The sequence below is a fragment of the Leptonychotes weddellii genome, chromosome 11 (genome assembly GCF_054177405.1).
Source record: "Leptonychotes weddellii isolate Sample4059 chromosome 11, ASM5417740v2, whole genome shotgun sequence".
Classification (NCBI taxonomy): Eukaryota; Metazoa; Chordata; class Mammalia; order Carnivora; family Phocidae; genus Leptonychotes; species Leptonychotes weddellii.
This window is the reverse complement of record NC_138379.1, coordinates 95,100,109-95,124,359: the sequence shown is the minus strand read 5'-3', so window position 1 is coordinate 95,124,359 and position 24,251 is coordinate 95,100,109. Positions and strand designations below refer to the sequence as shown.

Sequence of the window (24,251 nt, the reverse complement as noted above, 5' to 3'; positions counted from 1 at the left end):
CTTTATGTACCAAAATCAGGGTCAAAAGAGAAGATCTAATATAAAGCCTGAAAACCAAGATTCTTCTCTTTGGAGAAAAGAAAATTTAAGAAAATGTTTTTGTTATAATTTATTGCTGATGACCTAATATTATGTTGGGAAGATTAGGAAGTGTAGATCATAGTCATCAAAAATTTACATCTTGAAAACATACTCAACATTACTATTCATCAGAGAATCCAAGTCAAAACCACAATGAGATACCACCTTACATCTGTGAGAATGGCTAAAATAAAAAAGATAAGAAATAACATGCTGCCAAGATTATAGAAAAAAGGGGACTTGCATGTACTGTCGGTGGGAATATAAATTGGTACAGATGCTATGGAGAACAGTCTGAAGGCTCCTCAAAAAATTAAGGGGCACCTGGGTGGCTTAGTGGGTTAAGCGAGAGACTCTTGGTTTCAGCTCAGGTCATGATCTCAGGGTCTTGGGATCGAGCCCCTTGTCAGGCTCTGCGCTCAGCGGGGGGATCTGCTTGAGATTCTCTCCCTCTCCCTCTGCCCCTCCCCCTGCTCTAGCACACATGCGCATGCCACCCCCCGCCAGCCTCTCTCACATAAATCTTTCCAAAAAATTCAAAGTAGAAATACCATAGGATGAAGTAATGCCACTACTGGATATTTACCCAAAGAAAAGTGAATACACTAACTTGAAAAGATACATGCACCCCTTGTTTATTGCAGCATTATTTACAATAGCCAAGATATGGAGGCGGTCTAAGTGCCCAATGACAGGTGAATGGATGAGGAAGAAGTGGTACATACACACAATGGAGTATTACTCCGCCGTGAAAAAGAGTGAGATCCTGCCATTTGCAACAACACGGATGGACCTAGAGGGTATTATGCTAAATGAAGTAAGTCAGACAGTGAAAGACAAATACTGTATGATTTCACTCAAATATGAAATTTAAGAAACAAAACAAAGCAGAAACAGACCCATAAATAGAGAACAGAGGGATGATTGCCAGAGAGGAGAGGCAGGGGGCTGGGCAAAATGGATGGGGGGGAGTGGAGGTCAGGCTTTCAGTTATGGAATGAACGGTTCACGGGATTAAAAGCACAGCACAGGGAATAGTCAGTGGTCTTGTAATAGTGTTGTGTGTGACACACCACACCATAACATACAGACTTGTTGAATCACTGGGCTGTACACCTGAAACTAACGGGACACTGCGTGTCAACCACATTTCAGTTAAAAAAAACTCTAACTTATATGTACCAGGCATTAATATCTTCATTCAGGGGGCGCCTGGGTGGCTCAGTCGGTTGGGCGACTGCCTTCGGCTCGGGTCATGATCCTGGAGTCCCGGGATCGAGTCCCGCATCGGGCTCCCTGCTCGGCGGGGAGTCTGCTTCATCCTCTGACCCTATCCACTCTCATGTGTTCTCTCTCTCTCATTCTCTCTCTCTCAAATAAATAAATAAAATCTTTAAAGAAAAAAAAATATCTTCATTCAGGTCTTTCTAATACTTCCTCCCTGGTTTTCCTCTTCCATTGAAATGAGGCCATTTATAGCCCAGCGTCAATCAAGAAAACCTATTAACTCGAGTCTGTTGCATTGCAAATGGATTCCATTATGTCCTGTAATCTTCATAGTCATCTTGCTTAGTTTGGTTAATAGTGTGGTTAAATAATGTGTCCAATGCAGACACTTGGTATCAAAATCAGGCTTTAAATCCAGCTCTATTTGGCCCCAAACTCTTTGCCTTTAAGAATTATGCCACTTTGTCTCTTCTTTGTAGAATGCTTTTCTTTTTTTTTTTAAAGATTTTATTTATTTATTTGACAGAGAGAGAGAACGAGAGAGGGAACTCAAGCAGGGGGAGTGGGAGAGGGAGAAGCAGGCTTCCCGCGGAGCAGGGAGCCCGATGCGGGGCTCGATCCCAGGACCCAGGGATCATGACCTGAGCTGAAGGCAGACGCTTCACCAACTGAGCCACCCAGGCGCCCCGTAGAATGCTTTTCTATTTTGATCTTTGAAGACCTGGGAAGCAGGTAGGGCCAATACTATTCCCATTTTGCACATCAAAAATCTAAGGTCCCCTGAGGTCACACAGCCTGAGCGGCAGATTACTCTTGGAGACACAGCTTTGCTAGTTGTCTCCTCCATCCTGAAACCACTGGTGTGCTTAGGACGGAAATACCCCTAGAAAGAATCAGGAGAGGAAGACACTGGACTACGAGTGGCTCTGGATGTTAGTCAGTAAGGTAGTATTTGGGGGAAGTCTATAAGTATGAAGCACCTACTTGGGCTCCTCTCTGTAAATCACGCCAAGTGGCCTTCCATTACAGGTTAGTGCCCTATACACAGGCGACACCTTGCTAACTGCAGGTGCAAACAGGTTCTCTAAGGGCAACTTGACAAAACAAATTATGCTTAACTGAGAATGGCTCACGCTACTTCCAAACTGTCTATCTGGTCAGACAGTATGCACAGTCACAAGGAAACAGCTTTACCCTTTTCATGCAATAGTCAATTAGGGTCCTGGGGAAGATCATGAAGTCTGCAAGCGGGTATGTTCCCCAGGTTCACTATCCAGTAGAGTGGCTAGGGGCTGGGGCTTTTACATGTAAATATCCCTGTAATCCAATCACAGATCTTCCATTGTTTAGTCTTGTGATCTCAGATAGGTTAAAACCATTCTATGAGGTAGGTGCTGTTATTATTTCTATTTTACGAATGAGAAAACTGAGGTTTAGTGAGATTAAACAAGCTTACACTGCATGTGCAAAGTACAGCCTTGCAAGAGACAGTGAGGCTGGCGGGTTAATTCTGGGCCGCACCACACATTAGTAAATTAGAGGTGAGTGTTTGCCTGACAGCCTCTGAGCTGGAGAGAGATGACAGACGGCGGAGTTCGGGCTGGGAATCCGGGCTTTCATCCCCTCTGGGGGCAGCACAAGCATGCGGACCAAGGGGCATCTGGCAGTTCTCTCCACGTACCCTTTATAGAAAGACTCCCCAATGTTCCTCCTGAGTGACGACCTCTTTCGTAGCTACAAACTTCTGTTTTTGCTGTTACCTTGCTCTGAAGTAGCTCTTCCCTCCTCGGCATCCCCGAATCCTATGCGTTCTGCCCTAAGCCACTGACAGGCCATCGTACCTGTAACTTCCCTGAGAACTAATCCGAACTGAACGCTGCTCTCTCTGGACTTGCAGAGCTCATGCAGTGCTTTCTCTCTACAGCGTACCTACTTCTGGGCGCATGTGTCCCCCGGTCACACCATGACTTCCTTCCGCTCACTCGTCTTTCTGGTCTCAGCAGCACCTCCCGCTGTGCTCTGAACCCAGACATGGTCCCACGGGAGATGGAACCCAGCTCTGGAGTACAGCACACCCAGATTCTGATCCCAGCTCCGCCAACTACCAGTCGTTGGTCTTGGGCCTTAATCACCTTTCTATGCCTCCATCTCATCATCTGAAAAGCAACTAGTATCTTCTCAAGGCTGTGATGAGAATTAGACATAACAAAGGTAAAGTGTCTACAGTAGAGCATCTCTAAATGGTAGTGATCACAAGTTTTACTACATTTCATTATAACAGAGCTTGTTCAGAAAACACATAGTTCTTTCCAACCACAGTGACTAACTGAGCACCCAATGGAAGCTTATAAATACCCTGGACTCCAGCTCTGGGGAGTGAAGTCCTCAACGTTCATGACCTACCTTGAACTCTTTCTCAATGTTGGCCAGCACCGCCAGCTCGTTGCTCAGCTCTAAAGCGGTCATGACTGGGTCCTCACTAGACAGTGACAGGTAAGCTGGACTTGCCAGGCCCTTGTAGGCATTAATCCTCGATCTGGAGTGACTGAAGGAGTCGTGCTTCTGTTTCTGGTTGCACTCACTGCACTTGCAGAAGTAATCGTGAGGCCGTTCAATCCGAGCACCTTTCCGCAAGAGGGTGTGCACGATTTCGTATTCCTGGCAGTGGGCAGCCAGAATGATGGGCGTCACATCATGAGAGAACCGTGTCCCGTCTTCATCATAGGCATAAAAGTCGTCTTGCTGGAGTTCAGACTGGCTGGGGCTGGTGGCTAGCCTCTTGCCTTCTGCAAAAGCTGGATGACTGAGAATGGCTTCCACAATCCGAACGTAACCTTTACTAATAGCGAGAAGCAAGGCGTCCCCAACGCGAGACAGGTTTTCTTTCTTGAGAAGCAGTTCTGTGATTTCCAGATGCTCATTGGCCACTGCCAACTGCAGGGCATTCTGGCCCATGTAATCCACACAGTTGACATTCAGCGAAAGACATTCTTCCAACATCTTCCTCACCACCGGGATGTTGCCATATTCAGCAGCATCTAAAAAACGTTCCTCCTCAGCAGATAAGCTTGTTGAGTGATCATTAAACATGTATGCTGGTCCCCGGTTAGCTAACCTTCTCCCCTTCTCGCGGAGAATCGTCTGCCGCCGATGGGCCAGCCTATTGTCGGTGTCTCGGCTGTAATAAAATAGAAAGATTGGGAATAAATCCTATTAAGAGCATTTTACTGTGCCAAATGACCTGCCATTCATCTAATGCAACCCTCAAGTACATTAGATGTTGTCTCACCGTCTCTAGACCAACTACAATATAAATGAAGATGCGTTTATCTGTTAATGGATTCCAAGAGCTTCTCCTTTAAGAAAGCCAAGCACTTTGCAGATTTTAATGTTTCCATTTGGGGTGGAGACTCTGGCAATTCCCACAATCTCTCTGTGCCATTCACACCGGGATTAATAGGTGTGTTTCAATCACAGAGGGTAAGGCCCAGGAAAACCAATGGTGAGAAAAGCAAACTTTTCTGCCCTTACAAATTTTATAGTCTTGGGAGAAACTGGGAATCAGCACAGTGCCTTGTTATCAGCTGTTTGTCATGATACACCCAGAGCAGGGTCATCTAGCAATGCTTCCAGGAGAAAGTTATAGGCTAAACACGGAAGGATGAGTAGGACTCAGGCGAGGGTGTGTTGGGAGTGTGGGACAGAGGTTGGGTGCAGGTAGAGAGCTTCTCCAGAGGAGGGATCAACCAGATGCTACATCACAGGTTTCATTAATAGGACCTGGACTCTACGAGGTGTAAAAATCACTGGAAATGAGAACATGGTGATTAAGGCGTAGGTGGGAAAGAACACTTCTGTGATGGAGACAGTGGTCAAGGAGGTGGCTAGACTTCAACGTAAGCCTTCAGTGTGGGATACGAGAAAGTGATGCCTTCTTTTCCTTATTGATTTATAACTTTATGTCTTAAAGTTTAAGGCTCAATCCTTATCACTATCACCAACCAGAGACTCAAATGGGCAATTCCCTGCAGAACAAGGAAGGGCCATGTTAGGAAGGTGAGGGGCTGAAGAGAAGGAAAAAGGTGTGATTGATGATAGATGTGATAGATGTTTCCTCTCTTTATAGATGTTTATAGAGCCATCCCTCGAAAGACTGTCACAAATTTCCCAGTAGGAAGAGAACTTTGGGACTTAAAGTCCAAAGACACCATAAACCATCCTCCTCTCCAAGGGGCCTAACTATCTTTTTCTATGAGTCCTTATCCATCTCGATACCAAATCTCTTGTCTATCGTAGTGTGGTGGCCAAAGAAGTAGCAAGACGTCAGCAACTCAGAAATGGATTATGGTTCTCTAAGGAGCTCAAAGAGTTTGCTGCCATTTTCACCAGTGTTTTCCATAGACTTGCTCAACACTAAGCCCTTCAGCCACCCATGGTCTCTTCAAAAGTAACCAGGCTGATGTTTTATTAAAGAGACAGCTTCGTCAATTTAAAAAATGATGTCCAGGGGGGCGCCTGGTTGCTCAGTCAGTTAAGCATCTGACTCTTGATTTTGGCTCAGGTCATGATCTCAGAATTGTGAGACTGAGCTCTGCATCAAGCTCTATGCTCCTCACTGAGGAGCACATCCCTCTCCCTCTGCTCCCCGCCCCCCGTTCTCCCTCTCTAAAGTAAATAAATAAAATCTTTAAAAATAAAAAAATAAAAATAAATTAAAAATGATGTCAAGGGCCAATGGCTAGACATATGCCACAATTCCAGTAATTTTTAAAGTGGGTCTTTACGTTAAAAATAGAGCTACTCTGTGACCCAGCAATTGCATTGTTAGGTATTTACCCCAAAGATATAGATGTAGTGAAAAGAAGGGACACCTGCACCCCAGTGTTCATAGCAGCAATGTCCACAACAGCCAAACTGTGGAAGGAGTCGAGATGTCCTTCAACAGATGAATGGATAAAGAAGATGTGGTTCATATATACAATGGAATATTACTCAGCCATCAGAAAGGATGAATACCTACCATTTGCAACAACATGTATGGAACTGGAGGGGATTATGCTAAGTGAAATAAGTCAAGCAGAGAAAGACAATTATCATATGGTTTCACTCATATGTGGAACATAAGGAATAGCATGGAAGACCATAGGGGAAGGGAGGGAAAACTGAATGGGAAGAAATCAGAGGGAGAGACAAGCCATGAGAGACTATGGACCCCGGGAAACAAACTGAGGGTTTTAGAGGGGAAGGGGGTTGGGGGATGGGGTAGTGAGGTGATGGGTATTAAGGAGGGCACATGATGTGATGAGCACGGGGTGTTATATGCAACTAATGAATCATTGAACACTACAACAAAAACTTATGATGTACTATATGCTGGCTAACTGAACGTAAATAAAAATAAATAAATAAAAATAAAACTACACTAGTGTAAGATTGAGATTTGGCTTTTCCGTTCGAGAGACAAAGTTTTCTTGGATTGTTAGTCTGTTTTTGATAAGAAATTATAAACAAAGTTTCTTCTTTCTTTTATCTACCCAGAAAGCCAAAGTTTCTATATTTTTGTCTTTAGCAGGTCTTTGATCACTTAAGAAAGTTAAAATTTCTCATTATTAAAGGAGCTAAGTTTTGCTAACAACTATATAACCTTCTGTAGAAACTCTTATTGCCACCTTGGGTAAATAGAGAACTAAATATTAAGTTGTGTAATGATCTAGGCATGTGCTTTAAACCCTTCTGAGGTTTTTAACAAACTTCCCAAGATTTGATATAATTGAAGTCATTTTGGCTAATTAGGCTTGTTTATTTGGTATGTTAAGTTACATGAGAAACATTGTCAAACCAATGATAAATGTTGAGTTATACTGTATGGGTAAATGCTATGTGTGTTCCAGAAAGTACATGAAATTTCTAAAGTTTTCATGTATCATGATATAAGGTCATCTCTTGACATTCTAATTACTGAAGTGTTGTGTATCACAGATACACCTGGGTTTTCTAGTCAACTGCATTGTAATGAACTCAGATCTTCAAAAAAAAAAAAAAAGTGGGTCTTTAGATACTGTATAAGGAAGCTTTGTTAAGTAATAAGGGAATTATTTCTACATTTTGATTTCTTTAGCTATTGCTTTGTTTTCAATTCCATTTTTAGTTTTATCAAAGTTATGCATGTGCACAATTTAAGGACTCTATAAGCGTGTTATAAAAAAACAGCAACCCTCTGTTCTTCATTTTCCCCTCTTCCTGATCCACAGAGGCAATATTATCAACTATTTTAGCTGATTATTTTATAATTTCAATCCTTATATCCATATAACTTAGTAATATTGTGATTTCTGATTTTCCAAGTTTGTCATTATCTGTAGACTTCCCACCAAAGCTGAGCATTTATCTCACTTTCACAATCTCCCTCCCCTCGCACACACACCCACATGGACACACACAAACACACTTCACGGCCCCTGTTATTCCATAGTTACAGCATAAGTCTTGCCAGGTAACTATGATGCTCAGATAATGCGGGGCTAGTCCCGGCCGTGACAAGCAGCACACCATGGTGTCTTTCCTCACTTCCCTGTGTCCTGAAACCCAGTAGTTAAAAATTCTCTTTCCGTATTCATACACTTCATGTTCTGTGTACTTATGACTAATTCAACAAAAATCTACTCTCCTTCAATCTGTATCTTCTTTTAACTCATCCAACATACTATGTGTTTTTTGAATTTTAGCTTCTTGAAGAATATCTGCTAACCTATACCCGGATGCGGTCTAGACTCGAATGTATGTTGTCTTTGGATCTTCCTTTTGGCATCCTCCCAAGGATTCTCTTCGCTTTGCTTTTGTGTTGGGTTCTTTGTGTACTGTATCCCAGAACCTCCTCTCTCTTAGTTCTGCCCATGCTCCAGGAGCTAACTGCGAAAGTACGCATGGGAGGCAGACTTCTTCAGATGTTGCATGTCTAAAAATGACTTTGTATTATCAACCATCTTACTGGTAGTTTGGCTAGGTAGAGAATTCCAGGTTGACAATAACTTTGAAAGAATTGTTCTGTTAGATTCTAGTTTTTGCAGTTGTTATTGGGAAATATGATTCTGGATAGTCTCTTTGCCTCTGCTACCCTAAAATTATAATAATTTTTTATTAGAGGGAATCTCTTTCCCTCCATGGTTCTGTGCACCCAGTGAATCTTTTCATCTGGAAACATGTGGCCTTTTCTAAGAAATATTTTTTTATTTTTCTGAGAAATATTTTTGACTCATGTCCCTGATAATTTTGTTTCTGGCTGTCAGTGTTGTTTCTAGGACTCCTTTTGGATGCTGGACATTCTGGGATTACTATTTAATTTTCTTATTTTTTCTTTCCAATTTTCCAGTTAATTCTGTATGTCTTTTTGTTTGGTTGGTTTTGTGTTTTCTTTTTTTGTTTTTGTTTTTTGCATTATACTCTGGAGATTTTTTTTTTAATTTTCTTTTATTATGTTATGTTAATCACCATACATTACATCATTAGTTTTTTTTTTTAATTTTTTTATTCTTATATTATCCCCATACATTACATCATTAGTTTTAGATGTAGTGTTCCATGATTCATTGTTTGCGTATAACACCCAGTGCTCCATGCAGAACATGCCCTCCTCAATACCCATCACCAGGCTAACCCATCCCCCCACCCCCCTCCCCTCTAGAACCCTGTTTGTTTTTCAGAGTCCATCGTCTCTCATGGTTCATCTCCCCCTCCACTTTCCCCCCCTTCATTTTTCCCTTTCTGCTATCTTCTTCTTTTTTTTTAACATATAATGTATGATTTGTTTCAGAGGTACAGGTCTGTGGTTCATCAGTCTTACACAATTCACAGACTCTGGACATTTCTTTAACTTTATCCTCTAATATGTGTTTTGAAAGTTTTTCTCTGCTATTATGTTTTTAATTCTCATCTTTTTGTCCTTTATAACACCTTTGCTGCTTTCAAAGACACATTATCTTCTCTTATCTAAATCCAGAGACATTAGTAATAAAGACTCTACACAGATCAGAACAATTCAGAGAATTTACTCCTACGCTGCTTTTTATTTTTTTATTTATTAATTTTTAAAGATTTTATTTATTTATTTGAGAGAGAGAGAGCAGGAGTGGGGGTGGGGAGGGACAGAGGGAGAAGGAGAAGCAGACTCCCCACTGGGCGGGAGCCTGACACGGGGCTCGATCTCAGGACCCCGAGATCATGACCCGAGCCAAAGGCAGATGCTTAACTGCTTAACTGACTCAGCCACCCTGGTGCCCCTATACTGATTTTCAATGAATATTTTGTACTCTGTATTTTATATCAGAGTTTTTCCTCAAAAAGCTGGTGATCCTTAGTAGATACTCTTTTCCATTAAAAAAATAAGTATTAATTCCAATGTCTTTCTTAAAAGAGTGCAATTTTCCCTCAGAAGAATTTGTTAATGTTGGTATTGGCAAAAGGTGATTCTTGGAGGTGAGTTTTTAGAAGAGCGGCATTATTTGAGTTAACAGAATGTATGAGGTAGAACTGCAAAGAGGTCACCAAGACTTGTCACAAAGCAGCCATCCATCACCTTCCTTCTGAGATTCTGAAGCCCCACCCCTTCTCTCTGTCACTCTTCTGGCTTCTAAGAACCCCCTCCAGCCCTGCCTCCCCACATATTGCCCCCTTAGCTGCTGCTGTGAGCCAGAGGAACATCAAACCTGAGGGGGAGGGGAAGCGTCTGCTGAACATGAGCAATGTGCTGAAAAAGAAAAACTAAAATCAAAGTAGAAAAGAGCTAAGATGAGGGGATTTATAAAAGTGAGATGAAAGTACTGGGAGTGAGGATGTGGGGGAAAAGTTCTCATGCTATTAAAACAAAACCAAAAAAGCACAAAATGGACACAAATTAGTACCAATTACCAAAAGACCAAGAACCAAGTCTGTTTTGTTCTTTTTCTTCTATAAGAATGGGTGAAATAGGGGCGCCTGGGTGGCTCAGTTGGTTAAGCGACTGCCTTCGGCTCAGGTCATGATCCTGGAGTCCCAGGATCGAGTCCCGCATCGGGCTCCCTGCTCAGCGGGGGGTCTGCTTCTCCCTCTGACCCTCTCCCCTCTCATGCTCTCTCTATCTCATTCTCTCTCTCAAATAAATAAATAAAATCTTAAAAAAAAAAAAAAAAAAAAAAAAAAGAATGGGTGAAATAATTACTCCAGCCCATGTCACAGGACCTTTCCAGGGTCAACTGAAATTACAAATGTGGAAAGCGCCTAACTTTGGGCTTCATTGTTTTTTTTACAGCCGCAGGAATATGCATTTCTATGAACAAGAAGATCACAACTTTATCAGTTCTCAGCCTTACTCAAGTGGAAAACTCATGGAAAAGCAAGGACTGCAATGGAGATTGAGTGACTTGTCTTTTTAAAGAAAGAAGAATTATTATCAGTAACTTTACTCATATCTCAATTTTTAATCTGGTTTCCAGAGTTTTATTCATTCACGTAACACCTCTAAATTTACACTGAGTTAGAGTTGTGACATCTTTAATTCTAAAATTTTAAAATACCAATTTATGACCTGAATGCCTGTTTATCTGAATAAATGGCAGGTTCAACCCTGGCAAGCCACTATTCCTAAGGATATGTCCCGTTTTCCTTCTGGACTATTATGACTTTCATACCTATAGCTTCCGTTCTTTTGAGGAAACAGCAAAAACATTTCCACAGAGAATGCTTCCTTCAGTTTTAAAGCATCTCCTTGTTGCAAGCACTAACATTAATCCATTGGAGTGATATACATGTCAGATACGTTTTTATGAAAAGGCCTGGATTTTCATCATCTCTTGGGCACTCTGTTGACAGGGGAGACCAATACAGAACGCTGAGAGAGGCATTTGAGGTTGCTTTGAGGAATATGACCACTGCACACACAAGGAAGGCAGTCCTCCTTGCAGGGGCGGTGAGATAAAGGGAGGGCTGCCAGCAAGGTGACCAAACAAGATGCATACTTTGCTGCCTCGGACTCCCTGAACTGTAGCCTGAAAAGGCTCTATGTATGGTATTTTGTCACAAGTGGTCTTGCTTAATCCCTGCCTTTCAAATGCAAAAGCAAAATGTGTAAAACAACTTCTCAAGGAATACACATTTTAAGACTTTCAAGAAAGATATTCAATGCTGCTGGATTATATTACCCCTCTGAGAATGGGTTTTCTAAGGCTGTATTGTAGAACTGTACATTAACTGCAAAGAAATCTAGTAAAACCATCTACTAGAAAGAGGAATAACCACCCAAAGCAATGTATCAACAAAAGAGATATTTTCGTTCCAGCTAAAGGGCACATTTTTGCCAAGTCAGTTCTTCTATTTAAGAAAAATATTTATTAAGAATTTCTCTTCATCCATTTAGCCATAGGTAGCATGACTAGATGCTTACTAACCTACATTTTCATGTCTGTATTTTAAAAATTTGTTTTATCACAATACATAAATACCAGTTCTAGGAAGGAAAGTAATGAGCCACTGCCCCCTTGGTACTCAAATATTGATTAGGTCATGAAAATCAACAGTTTTTACATACCTCATTTTCCTGATTCTTTTTGCTGGCTAAATATTGCCTGTTACCCCAGATAGTGAGAGATGGAATAATCCATCTCTATTGAAAATGCCGGCAACGCAAATTAGCTTCTGAGTTGACTGGACTGTGTGCTTTGAGCCCAGAGCATGTGTAGTAATTCCTCTATTTTCTGTTCAAGTATAATGTGCTCTTACCAAATGGAACTGCTCTTATACCAACTAAGCTTTATATTAAGTACGTAGCTTAACTTTTTATTTTTTTGCTTCAAAAACCCTTGAAATTTTAAAATTAAAGCACAATTCTACTCAAGCAGACATGTGAAAAATGTAAGTGGCGTGTAACTATCCATGCAGCATGGAAGAGCCACCATAGTGGACGGTCAGATGTAAGCCGGAAGGTGAAAATGAAGGGAATTCCAGAGCATATGTTTTATTATCTGCACAATTATCCATGGGAAAAATTAGACTTGAGTACTTAGAGATTAACAGTCAACACAACTAGCAATTTTGCAACCACTTTAGGAGGATGAAGGATAAAAGTACTTTTATTCTAATTTTATAACAATGACACTGTGTTTACATTGTCTGTTTCATCCCTGGCCACACACACCCCTGGCTGCCCCTTCAGGGTTGAGGAGCACTAAACAATGAGAGTGGTTTTCTCTGTCCCAGGAGAGCAAGGATTGTTTGGCCTTATTCACCAGGAGATCCCCAGTGCTTAGAAGAAAGACACATTGCAAAATATTAAAGGAATAAAGTTCAAAGCCTGGAGTCCATTTGTTCCCATTAAGCCAACAGCAAATACAACCCTACAAACGAAAACAGAGGTTGAGCCTCAGTGTGTCCTGCTATATGTTTAACGCTGCATATTCCTTTCAAATTAGCATCAAGCTTAATAGGGGACAGAGGAAATTGAAAGGCATATCTTTTTAATGGCATCCTTGTGACTTGCCTCAATCCAGAAGTGGAGATTTTCTTGTCCTTTCCTGTCACCTTTCCTGCTCTCTCCTCCTGTCCTTCACACCCCACACAGAGCACCCACACAGAACCACCCATGTTCACAATGTATTACCAAATCCTGTGACTTCCAGAGGGATTTTGAGAGAGCAAGTCTTGATTTTGACTCAATCAGCTTCGATTTTCCCCCAGGAGGCATCTCATCCCATCCAACACTGTCCTTCTGGGTGATCAGTTACACGAATCACACGAATGTGTCACATGAGTCACTCGAATCACATGAATGTGTCACACGAGTCACTCAAATCACACGATATGTCACACGAGTCACGAATGTGTCACACGAATCACATGTGTCACACAAGTCACACAAATGTGTCATGAGTCACACAAATGTGTCACGAGTCACACGAATCACACGAATGTATTGCACGAATCACTCAAATCACATGAATGTGTCACACGAGTCACACGAATGTGTCACACAAATCACTCGAATCACACAAATGTGTCACACAAGTCACACGAATGTGTCACACGAGTCACACAAATGTGTCACGAGTCACACAAATCACACGAATGTGTCACATAAATGTGTCACATGAATCACACGAACGTGTCAAACGAGTCACACGAATGTGTCACACGAGTCACTCGAATCACACGAATGTGTCACAAGTCACTCGAATCACATGAATGTGCACACGAATCACACGAATGTGTTACACGAATCACACGAATGTCACACAAGTCACACGAATGTGTCACACGAATGTGTCACACGAATCACACGAATGTGTTACACGAGTCACTCGAATCACACAAATGTGTCACGAGTCACATGAATCACACGAATGTGTCACGAGTCACACCGCTGCCGAGTCCGACGAGTGACAACTGATGCCCGAACTGTTTGTCACTTTCGTTGGGAGCCAGCATGTCTTGTGTATGTTACATATTTTTTATTTTTATCACCAATTGATATTTTGCTTTTATAAATTAGAAACCTGACCCTGTGAGAGGATGAAAACAGGAGTAAATAATGAAACAGTTACAGATTCTTTATAAAATAACTAAGTCTGAAATGTCAGTTTCTTGTGAGCCTCCAGTTTGTGGGTTATTTTGAAATGTTCTTCAGTAGCTCTCTGGGCACATGCATCTATTTTGATCTATTTTAATAGAGTACTCTCAAGAATACTAAAAAGTTCATGTGTAATACAAGCAAAATATATCCCAATTACCTCATCAAAAAAAGAGGTTTAAATGGTTTGCTTCTATTAACAGAAACTGTCAAAGGGCTGCATATACACAAACCTATTCTTTTTTTTTTAAGATTTTATTTATTTATTTGAGAGAGAGAGAGCCCAAGCCGGGAGAGAGGCAGAGGAAGAGGGACACGCAGACTCCCCGTCAAGCAGGGAGCCCAGTGCGGGACTCAATCCCAGGACCCTGGGATCATGACCTGAGCCGAAAGCAGAAGCCTAATGACTGAGCCACCCAGGCACCCCACAAAAACCTGTTCTCACATTCCTCAAGTAACCACTGTGTAAGACAGATTCCAGGTAGGAAAAAAATAGCATACTTAAATTGGGGGAATCTGAGGAGCTGAATGAGGAGACCCTAGGAATGTGTGGGCAGGAATTATGGAAATCCAACATGGCGCCATGCTTTACCCCGGTCCAGGACAGTGCTGGCTTAGTCCAGAAGGAGCATAAGGATGAACGGTCACTGTAAGTTAGACAGGTAACTGTAAGGTGAGGGCCCGTCACAGAGTTTCCGATCTTCGGTAAGGGCAACAACCAACCCTCAAGGAGAGAGCTGGGGAACTGGTCCCTTGACCTCAGTCTCCAGCCTTCTGTTATCCCACAGGGGCCTCCCACGGGCTGCTCCCAACTCAGCCCGGGGACAAAGGAGCCCATGGATGCCTCCCACAGTCTGTGTTGATGCCCAGCCCCCACAGGCTGAGGACGGTGGGCGCGGTGGAGAGCGTACTTGGAGGGCCAAGCCCACATCACCCAGCACACGCTCTGAGAGAGACCCTGACCTCGCCATGATTTTCGCCCTCAAAAACTGCTGCTGAAAACGTGTGCACAGAGATGGCAAGTGTAGATTTTTATTATGAATCACAGATGCATCAGCTCTCATCTCTCTGAGCTTATCTTCCCTTCTATACGCTGTCAGGAAAAACACCCACATTGAACTCCAGGCAGTTATCTTTAAAAATGAGCCTGTGACTAAGGTTCGTCCACCTGCATTTAAGTCAGTCCTCACATGAGGCTCAGCACGAGTCACTCTGACGCTGAGTGTGAGAAGGGAAGTAATGTGATGTCACAGAAGCACTTGGAATTGTTGGAACTGTGTGTCCAGCACACATTGAAGCTGCTGACCAGTGGAGCTGGCAGAGCAAAGACACAGGCTTCAGTGAGCGGCATGGACACGCTCCCAGCCTCTCCCACAGGGGCCAGGTGACCCAAGCCTGGCACGCACGCAGCAGCGAACACTCAGAGGGAAAGATGACTGGACGACACAGCCCACGGTCACCTCGTTCAGAAGCCACACTTATGGAATGCCTTTCCTTGCTGATGGGGGATGATTTTAGACACAGCCCTCAGACCTCACATGCACCATCACGATCCTAACAGTTCGTTCATTCATTCATTCATCAGCTCAAATCGTTACAGTACCAGACACTGTGCTAGGCACATGGGACACGTGACATGAGAGACGGCAGGGACAGACACTCAAGGTAGCACAGAAAAGAGCGCAGTCAACAAAACACTACAGGAAAATGACTATTATTAAAGGAAGGGTACTGTGTACTCTATAACTTAACAACAAGTAGTTCTCAACTCAGTCTGTGTGTCAGGGAGAAGTCAGCAGAGGGGAGGGAGGAGGGCAAGAAGCTGTTGGGGCAGACAGAACCGTACTTGTCTATGCCAGGAGTCCAGAGGAAAGGGCAAGATGTCCATTACAGCTGGAAGGCACCGGGGTTCCATCCCCCAAGGACTTTCTGACTCCTGGCTCAGCTGAACTGAAGGGGGAGAGGCTCAGAATTCGAAGCTGGGCTGTGGGTTCCATTGGGGTTCTCAGTTCAGCACTTAGGACTTATACCTCAGGGAGGAAGGTGAACATTTAGGTAACCCCTCAGGAGCTAAGGATTCCAATTTAGAAGATTCAAGCTTCAGAACCCAAGGGTTTGGTCTCCAGCTCAAGGAGTTCTGTTCTGAGGGGTTTGGAGCTTGCATCATTTGCAGTCCCAAGTTTAGAAAAATTAAGGACAAATTCAGGGTTGCTGAGGACAGAGTTCTTGGGGATCTGGACTTGAGGCAACTCTGGGAAGCCTTCGAGATACTGGAAGAACACAGCGTTGAAGAAGGAATGGCTTTATCGGGATCCCTGACTCTGCCCCTTGCTCCAGGTTCATCTCTCCAAGCCGCAGATTCCGTGGCTGCAATGTGGGTGGGTGAGGGCGTGGACCAGGTAAGATCTTGCAGGGTTACTGTGCAATTCGTGATTTGTGAACTTAGGCTGTAGGTAATGGATTATCATCTATGATGGACTTTCAATGTCCTCAATCGTTATTGTTGATTGCTTTCCCGGTCTGAAGGAGTTCTGAATAAACAAGATGACCTCTTACAATCTCTACCGTGGGCCCGAAACAGACTGACTTTTCTTTCTCTGTACACCAACGGGCTAGAAAGGCATTTTTATTGCCTTAGTATATTTTTAATCTTCGGCGTACTTTGTGCTCCAGCCTCACTAGCCCTGTTCTCCTGTTTTCGGCTTCCCTCATCATTCCCCGATGGCGTGGATGTGTACTCCTAAAACCTGGACTCACCTTCATATTACAGTGCCAAAATGCCTTATGAATCTGCAAATGAGTGAATAATAGAAAAGAAGTAGGAAAAGAAAAGTGAGTGGAGAGCATCGTGTTTTTTCACATTTTTTAGTTGCTCAAATGATGTTATTCCCTATTAAGAACCTACTTTTACTATACCCTTAGAATGTCACTCATCAATAACCAACACAAAGTACCTCTGCCCCCAGTACTTGTCTATGCCTTTATTTATGAAGTAAGTGACTTCACAAGGCTCCTGCTTCATTCAGCCAGCTGAGCGGAAGGCGCACAGACCGCTCTGCGGATGTAACCGTATCTGCTTCACTTCCTATAAAATGCCAGCCTATTCATTTAAGGTTTCTCCTGACAGAAGCAAGTAATTGAATCAATAACACACCCGTTTTCAGATCATGGATCTGTGGGAATAAAGGAATTTAATACCTGAAAAGAGGATGCTCATAAGACTAAATCAACCAATTTTTACACACTCACTTGATACAACCAAGATCTTCCAATAACCTACAGGGGCAGGTGACTTTGGCACAGCAAGTAAGTGTTAGAGAATATCCTAAGTTGTAAATGTTTCCCAATGACCTTCAAAACTAATCCGTATTCTAATGCTATGTCCATCATACCATTCTTACCATCATAATGTCACACATTTTTAAGCTACACAATTTTTTTCCTCATCCTGTGACCAAATTCATAAATTTTCATCAAGTACCCCAGATTCACAGCAGTTAAAATCACAGATGCCAGAGTAACAAGACACAGATTCAGGCTCTATTCTGGCCATGTGCTGGCTCCGGCTTCCTCCAAAATAAGAATGATAATGATCCCATTTCACAGGATTGGTGGGAGGGTTACAATGTTGTGGAAAATGTTATTTATAGCCCTGGCATAAACCTACCTGCTCTACAAGTCTTAATCTTCTAATAAATGTATGCAATACTCACTGTTCTCACTGACGTAAGGAGAGCGTAAGCCATTTACTACTTGATAATTGTAAATGCACAATACATAGTTTTGTTATTATTGTACAGTATTTTCAAGTAATTTCTACTTACGGTAAACTGAAATATACTTACCCACCTTCAGTAAAATCAAACAGGCCAATTTGGTAGAATTTGGTTTTTAGCACACTAATTGTGTTGAGTTACTTGTAAGCTCATTATATACTTACCCCTCGTGTTTTAGTTTTAAACGTAAAACTATCCAATAAACTCTTATGAACATGGGTATTATATTTATTTCAATAGAACTGTGAGGATGAGAACCGACATTTACTAAAGGTTTACTACATTCCAGTCACTTGATCAATGTTATTTTGTCTACTTTTCACTATAGTTGGTGAAGTTGGCTTTATGTATAAAGTGTTGTTATTCTGTTTTAATACAGCTGAAAACAGCTAAGATGGAATACTCTTAAAAAGAATGGAGTCCTCTACAAGACCTAGAGCTAGTTATAATACACAGAAAACTCTTAAATTCATACTAAACAGTAAGTGGTAAAGCAGGATGTCTACCTGGGTTCACAGACATCATATTTCATTTTTTAAATCTTATTCTTATTTTGTGAAACATAGAGCTATAATTTTAATAATAAAAATAACACCATTTAAACTTCCCCCCATCCCCCCACCTAAGAATTTGTCACTGATTCCCCTGGAAAAGCTCTGTGTGCTCATTCTGAATTATTACTTGCCTCTATGCTTTGGCAAGCAGCTGCTACAACACTTTATTTTTATAGCTTTTCCATCTTTGCATGCCCTAAGTGACAGACATTAGTTTGGGAAAAGTAGATATTTAGCACAAACCCACCCGAAGAAGAAAAGGGAAGGACCGGCACCGTTGGAGGAGAGCTCCTATAGTAAGACGGGCAGAGGGATGTGTGCCTCACCGCGTACCCCCACTTGGAGAGCTTCTAGGGCCCCTGCGGGCTGGTCAGCATTGACCCGGAGTGAGTCCTGGGAAGCATGGGCTCCCTGGAGCTGCTGCTCTGGACCCTGTCACAGAGATCGAGGTCAAGGAAATCCCCTTAGAGGGAAGAGGGGTCTCACCCTTTTTTCTACTCTTCCATAACAATGCTTTCAGGAGCAAGGTTGTTAGCCAAGGTCTTTTGCCTCATCTCCTTTCTTACCTGTATTTTTAAAAACCAATTTCACAAAAACAGAACACTGAATTACACTGCAAGCTACATAGTGTGAGGGACCACCATAGCTAGAAGCCACCACTTACATTGAGCCAAGAATGGGGCGCGTCTCCTTCCACCTGCACCTCTACTCAGCCGTTCGGGGCTAGTCAGTGAGCCTGGATTTAAAACGGGATTTTCAAGGTGGCTGGAGCTGTGACGGCTGTAGGACTTCCCTAAAGGAAGGTGAAAAGGAGGACCACTGACACCACCGGTTTGACAAGACACGAAGCCAACCAGCTGACTAGCTCTTCAGAGGCTTCGGAATCACATGCACAAACAAGCTAATGCTCCACTTTTCTAGGGAAAAGTTATGCTTGTCTTACCCTCCTTCTTTTAGGGTAAAAATGAACTTCAGTCCCTGTCAACGCAACTCACACCATTTTTATGAACTGCATTATATCGATATGCTAGTTAAGTTTAAAACTGAGAACCTGGCACACTGTTCAGCTCTCCTCTGCACATCCCACTCTGCGATTCCTTATCAACGCTGTGAGTCGTTGGGTGGATGTAGTCACGTCAATGTGGGAGCACAGGATATGTATCTACATGGCTTCCACTTTATCCACCAGGGAAATAACGGTAGAACCCAGACTAAAATGACAGATGAGCACTTAGAAATGATCTCTTCCAACTTTCTCACTTTTCAAGGACCTGCCTTCAGATTTTTGAGAAGAGGAAATGTGTAAAAATTATTTTTTAATTATATAAATACTTTCTACATGAGGAAACTAAGGCCCCAGGTACTTGCCCAATACTGAGGATCCACTTTTAACCCTAAACTATTGAGGCATGTTCATCCCAAGACACTATTACCTTAAAATAAATTAGTTATTTAAAGGAAATTAGTTTCTGGTCCTGTTAAGAGAGATTTTCTCAGGATGAAAATCAATTATTTTTTTTTAAGTGCAGAGCCTGATATGGGGCTTGACCTCATCACCCTGAAATCAAGACCTGAGCTGAGATCAAGATTCAGACACTTAAGCAACTGAGCCACCCAGGCGCCCAGGATATCAAATTTAAGAAACAACGTTTTATTTCCTAGATATTCCCATGGCTGATGTTAAGTTCATTCCCATTTAGATTATAGCCAGAGAAAAGCAGACTTGGCCTCAGTAAAAGCTTGGTCGGGTCTGTATTCTTCAGCTCTTAGCTGAGGGCCAGGGTAGTGACACAAACCACGAGTATACTCGCCCAAAGACACGACCGTGCCCTCGGCCAACTGGGTAGACCAGATGTTCAGCAACCGTGCACCCGCAGGACAAGCACCATCTACCCTCTCTGTCAATGCTTCCCTCGCTCTGAAAGCAATCTCTAAGGGCCATTCTGGTTAATGTAATTTTGATTCTTTATTTTAAATAGTGGAACACTTACCTTCATGGACACTAAGCTGAACAACTTGAAGTCAGGTGAGAACTTGCGAAAAAATTCTACATTATGATGTTTTCTCCAAAACCTGCTTCTTTGATCTTGCTCCCCATCTCATTTAATGGCATTCCCATCTTCTAATTACTCAGGAAATAAAAAAAATCCTGGTGGCATCCTTCACTTATTTCTCTCTTTGATACCCCAAAAGCTTTGAACAGGAAATCCTGTCAACTGTACCTTAACATGAACCCAGGGTCTGAGTACCTCTTGCTCCCACTCTGGTTGAGGCCATATTAGCTAGATGGCTGCAATCATCTCCCACCCAGCTTTTGTTCCCTCCACAGAATTCTTCTCACCATAGCAGTCAGAATAGTACTTTTAAAACACCGTTCAGATTCTGTCACCTCTCATCCTAAAACCCTACAATGGCTCCCTGTCTCAAAACAGAAGCCATCTCTACTACGACCCAGGAGGCCCCACACATTCTGACCCGGGACTGGATGCACCCCACTCCATCCTTCTGCTCCAGCCACACTGGCCTCCTTCCTTCTCCTTGAAGCACCAAGCACACTTGCGCGTTTGCACCCCCTCTACCTTCTTCCTGGAAGATCTTCCCCTGATACCTGTGAACACATCCCCAACACCTTCAAGTCTGCACCAAAAAGACACCTGCTCACTGAGGCCTTCCCTCATGACGACTGAAAATAAAGCCCTAATCTTTAACATTTCAATCTCCACTTCCTGCTTTGCCCCCATCTTACTGCATAACATCTATGCTTTACCTCTTTGTCATGTATTATTTGTCTCTCTCACAAGAAGGTGGTTCTGTGAAGGCATCCTATATATTTCCCAGTGCATTCTTGATGCTGGAGAGGGGCCTGCACAGTGAGTTCCCAGGAAATGTCTGTCTGAAGGAAAGCAGGCACAGGGATAGCCTGAATTCACCGCCTGTAAGGAAATGAGTGTTTCTTCGGTGCCAGCATTACACAAAGTTTTTTGAGGAAATCAGTAAAATCTATAAAGCTCTCCCAGATTAGAAACACAAAAGACAGGAAGTATAAATTACTAATGCCAAGAATGAGAAAGGCATCATTACAGACTCTACAGGCTTTAAAAGGATGATAGCATATGATACCTTATACCTGTAAATTTCACAGCTTGCATTAGCAAAAACATTTTTATTATTTTATTTTTTTAAGAGTAAATTTATTTTTAAAAATTTTTATTATTAATTTTCATTTGAGAGAGAGAGAGAGCACACGAGCAAGGAGGGGGAGAGGGAGAGGGAGAATCTTAAGCAAGCTCCAGCTCAGCAAGGAGCCCAACGTGGGGCTCAATCTTCCGACCCTGAGATCATGACCAAAGTCAAAATCAAGAGTCAAATGCTTAACCAACTGAGCCACCCAGGCGCCCTGCATGACGCATGAATTTTTAAAAATTGGTAAACTGGGCTTCGTCAAAATGAAAAACTTTCACTTTTTGAAAGACACTGTTAAAAGAATAAAAAAAAAAAGCCACAGTTTGGAGAAAATGTTTGTAAATCATGTATCTGATAAAGGATTTATATCCAGAATATATAAAGAGCGTACAATATTCAATAATAAAAATCTAATAAAAAAAGGCAAAAAGAACCAAATAAAAATAAGCAAAACTTTGACAGACACTTCACCAAAACATAAATATGGATGATAAATAAGCAGAGGAAAATGCTCCATATTATTAGCCAAGAAAGAGATGCAAATGATGACCTCCATAAGATATACTGCATGCCTATCAGAATGGCCAAAACTAACAAGAAAAATTGTACCATGCTCCAGTGAGGATGCAGGACAACTGGAACTTTTTTCTGTTCCTATTTCAAATTATTATTAAATAATTTTAAAAAATTATTATTACTGTGCAAAATTTCTGGTCCAGTAGCACTGTCTTCCGGGAGTGCTGCAGAGCTCAGACTGTCGTGGATTGTTGGCTGCTCAGGCGGCAGCAGATGGGGTTGTGGTTTTGGTTACCTGCTGTATTCCAAGACAGAACCCTCTTGCTTCTTTTCTCTTTCACTACCCGGTAGCCAAAAGGCACTTCTCACTTCATTTTTGCCTTTCTCCCTCGAACGTGCGTCCTTTGAAGAATACTCTTTCCAACCATGCATCCTTCTAAGTCCTTTCTCTGCAGTCTGCACTCTGACCTACTGGACAGATTTTTTTTTTAGTATTTTTCAGACGGAGGGTCAGCTTAGCCCCTTCTGGCTGTAGTTTTAGATCAACCCCAGTTTATTCACCAGTTTTCTTCTAAAGTTTTTCTTCTCCATCCTTTCCTGCAGTTTTTCTCGCTCTGTCCTTGCTTGTCCTTGTGTTCACAGGCCAGGATGGAGGGGAGCGGGGCAGGAGGATGCGTGATCTTGCCTTAGGATCTAGTAGGTTTTCCTTTTCCTTCTTGCGGTTATTTTCAACTCTGGTCACCCCTGTTGTAGGGGTCACGGGCAGGCTGCCCCAAGATGGGCCACCTTTGCAGGCACACGATTTAGAGTAAAAGCAATCCAAACCCAGCAGATTCAGGAAAAGCTCTTTAACTCCCCTTCAACTGCCTTTTGGTATCAGGAAGAGAGCTATTCACAGAGAGTCTGCTCCACCTAAGAAACTCATCTGCATCACAGCGCAACCTGGTTGTTCCAAACATCTCCTCTCACCTTCCTGCTAATGGGCTTCCTCCCCTGTGTGTCCTCCAACCCGACCCCTCTCCTGAGCTCACTGAAGCTTCAAGTTGCCTCATTGTCTTTGGAATTCCATGTCCCTGTGGCCTCCCTGTTCCCAGGCCTATTAGGTGTGATTTTTCTCCTGTTAATCTGTCTCCTGTCAATTTGATGGTACGTCTGGCCAGAAGGACCACAGGACAGAGAAAGGTCCTCCTGCCCAACAGTGTCTGCAGGTTATGCCACAGACATGGTTTCTGTGTGTTTTATTTGCCCTTTCTTCTTCTGTCTTGTCTCGAGGATACACAGAAGACTGGAGGCTGGACATCTGCCACTATCTCCCACTGCCTGGAATTTTCTATTCTTCTTTCTCATGAAACATTTTAAATCAGTCATACCAGAACTAACGCATTCTAGGAGAGACAGACTAAACCATTTCAGTGGTTCTACATTTGAGATAAAAAATACATCTAATCACAACTCAAATACTTTGCTGCACTTGGCAATGATCATTTAAGGCACGTGCATGTGGGTAGAAAAGAAAGTCATTTAAAATTTTTCTAATGTTGCACCAAAAGATTAAGAATGGATAGAGCGATTCTATGTGAAATTTTCTAACCCTTCCATGTCATTTGAGGAAAATATTCTTTCCTCTCTTATTTCTCCCTGTGTTCGTTTGTCATTTTAAAATTATAATGGCTGTTAATTTGGGAGGGATCTCTCCCAGCAGAAGGGCTTTGTGCTTGCCAAAGTCAACAGAGATTACTTACTGCTAGCCTGTTGCCTTCCTCCAAATGATTCATTAGCATTCCTCCTTCTAAAAGCAGCCTCTCATGCATACTTCTTGTAGCGGCAACCTTTGGGCAGACAGGCTTGAGTGATGGAAAGGAGAGAGGCCCATGGCGACTACCAGGCTGAACGCATCTGATGACCCACCTCAGAATATACACAGGCCCTAACCAGCCAACGGGTTACTGACAACGAGGCACAGTTACTTACCTTCCCACTTTAAAAACAGCCCCTATGTGGTATGTGGTATGATCTGTGTGTACAGAGTGCTATATATATATATGTATATATATGTATGTATGTATATATACAATCCTTATAAAATACAATAAAATTTGACAGCAGTGGTTATCTATGGGTAGGTGGTAGAATTTCCTACAGTGTTGTTTGGTTTTTTTAAAATAGGAGATCCAGAATTTTAATGGCATGTTTGCCTGATAAGAATTTCTTTATTTTATTATTTAAAAAAGAATGTGTATATTAAAGGATCTATCCAACAAGAAGATCTAACAATTGTAAATATCTATGCCCCTAACATGGGAGCAGCCAATTATATAAGGC

At 42.3% G+C, this 24,251-nt stretch overlaps 1 protein-coding gene across 3 annotated transcripts in view; it reads right to left on the bottom strand.

The window, feature by feature from the left end:
- TRPC6 (transient receptor potential cation channel subfamily C member 6) overlaps nt 1-24,251 on the bottom strand; it is a 95,237-nt gene that overhangs the window by 29,930 nt on the left and 41,056 nt on the right. For all 3 annotated transcript variants that reach the window (XM_006749618.3, XM_081799622.1, XM_081799623.1), the window contains exon 2: nt 3,712-4,486. In XM_006749618.3, the coding sequence (XP_006749681.1) occupies nt 3,712-4,486 (775 nt within the window). The remainder of the gene's footprint in view (nt 1-3,711; nt 4,487-24,251) is intronic.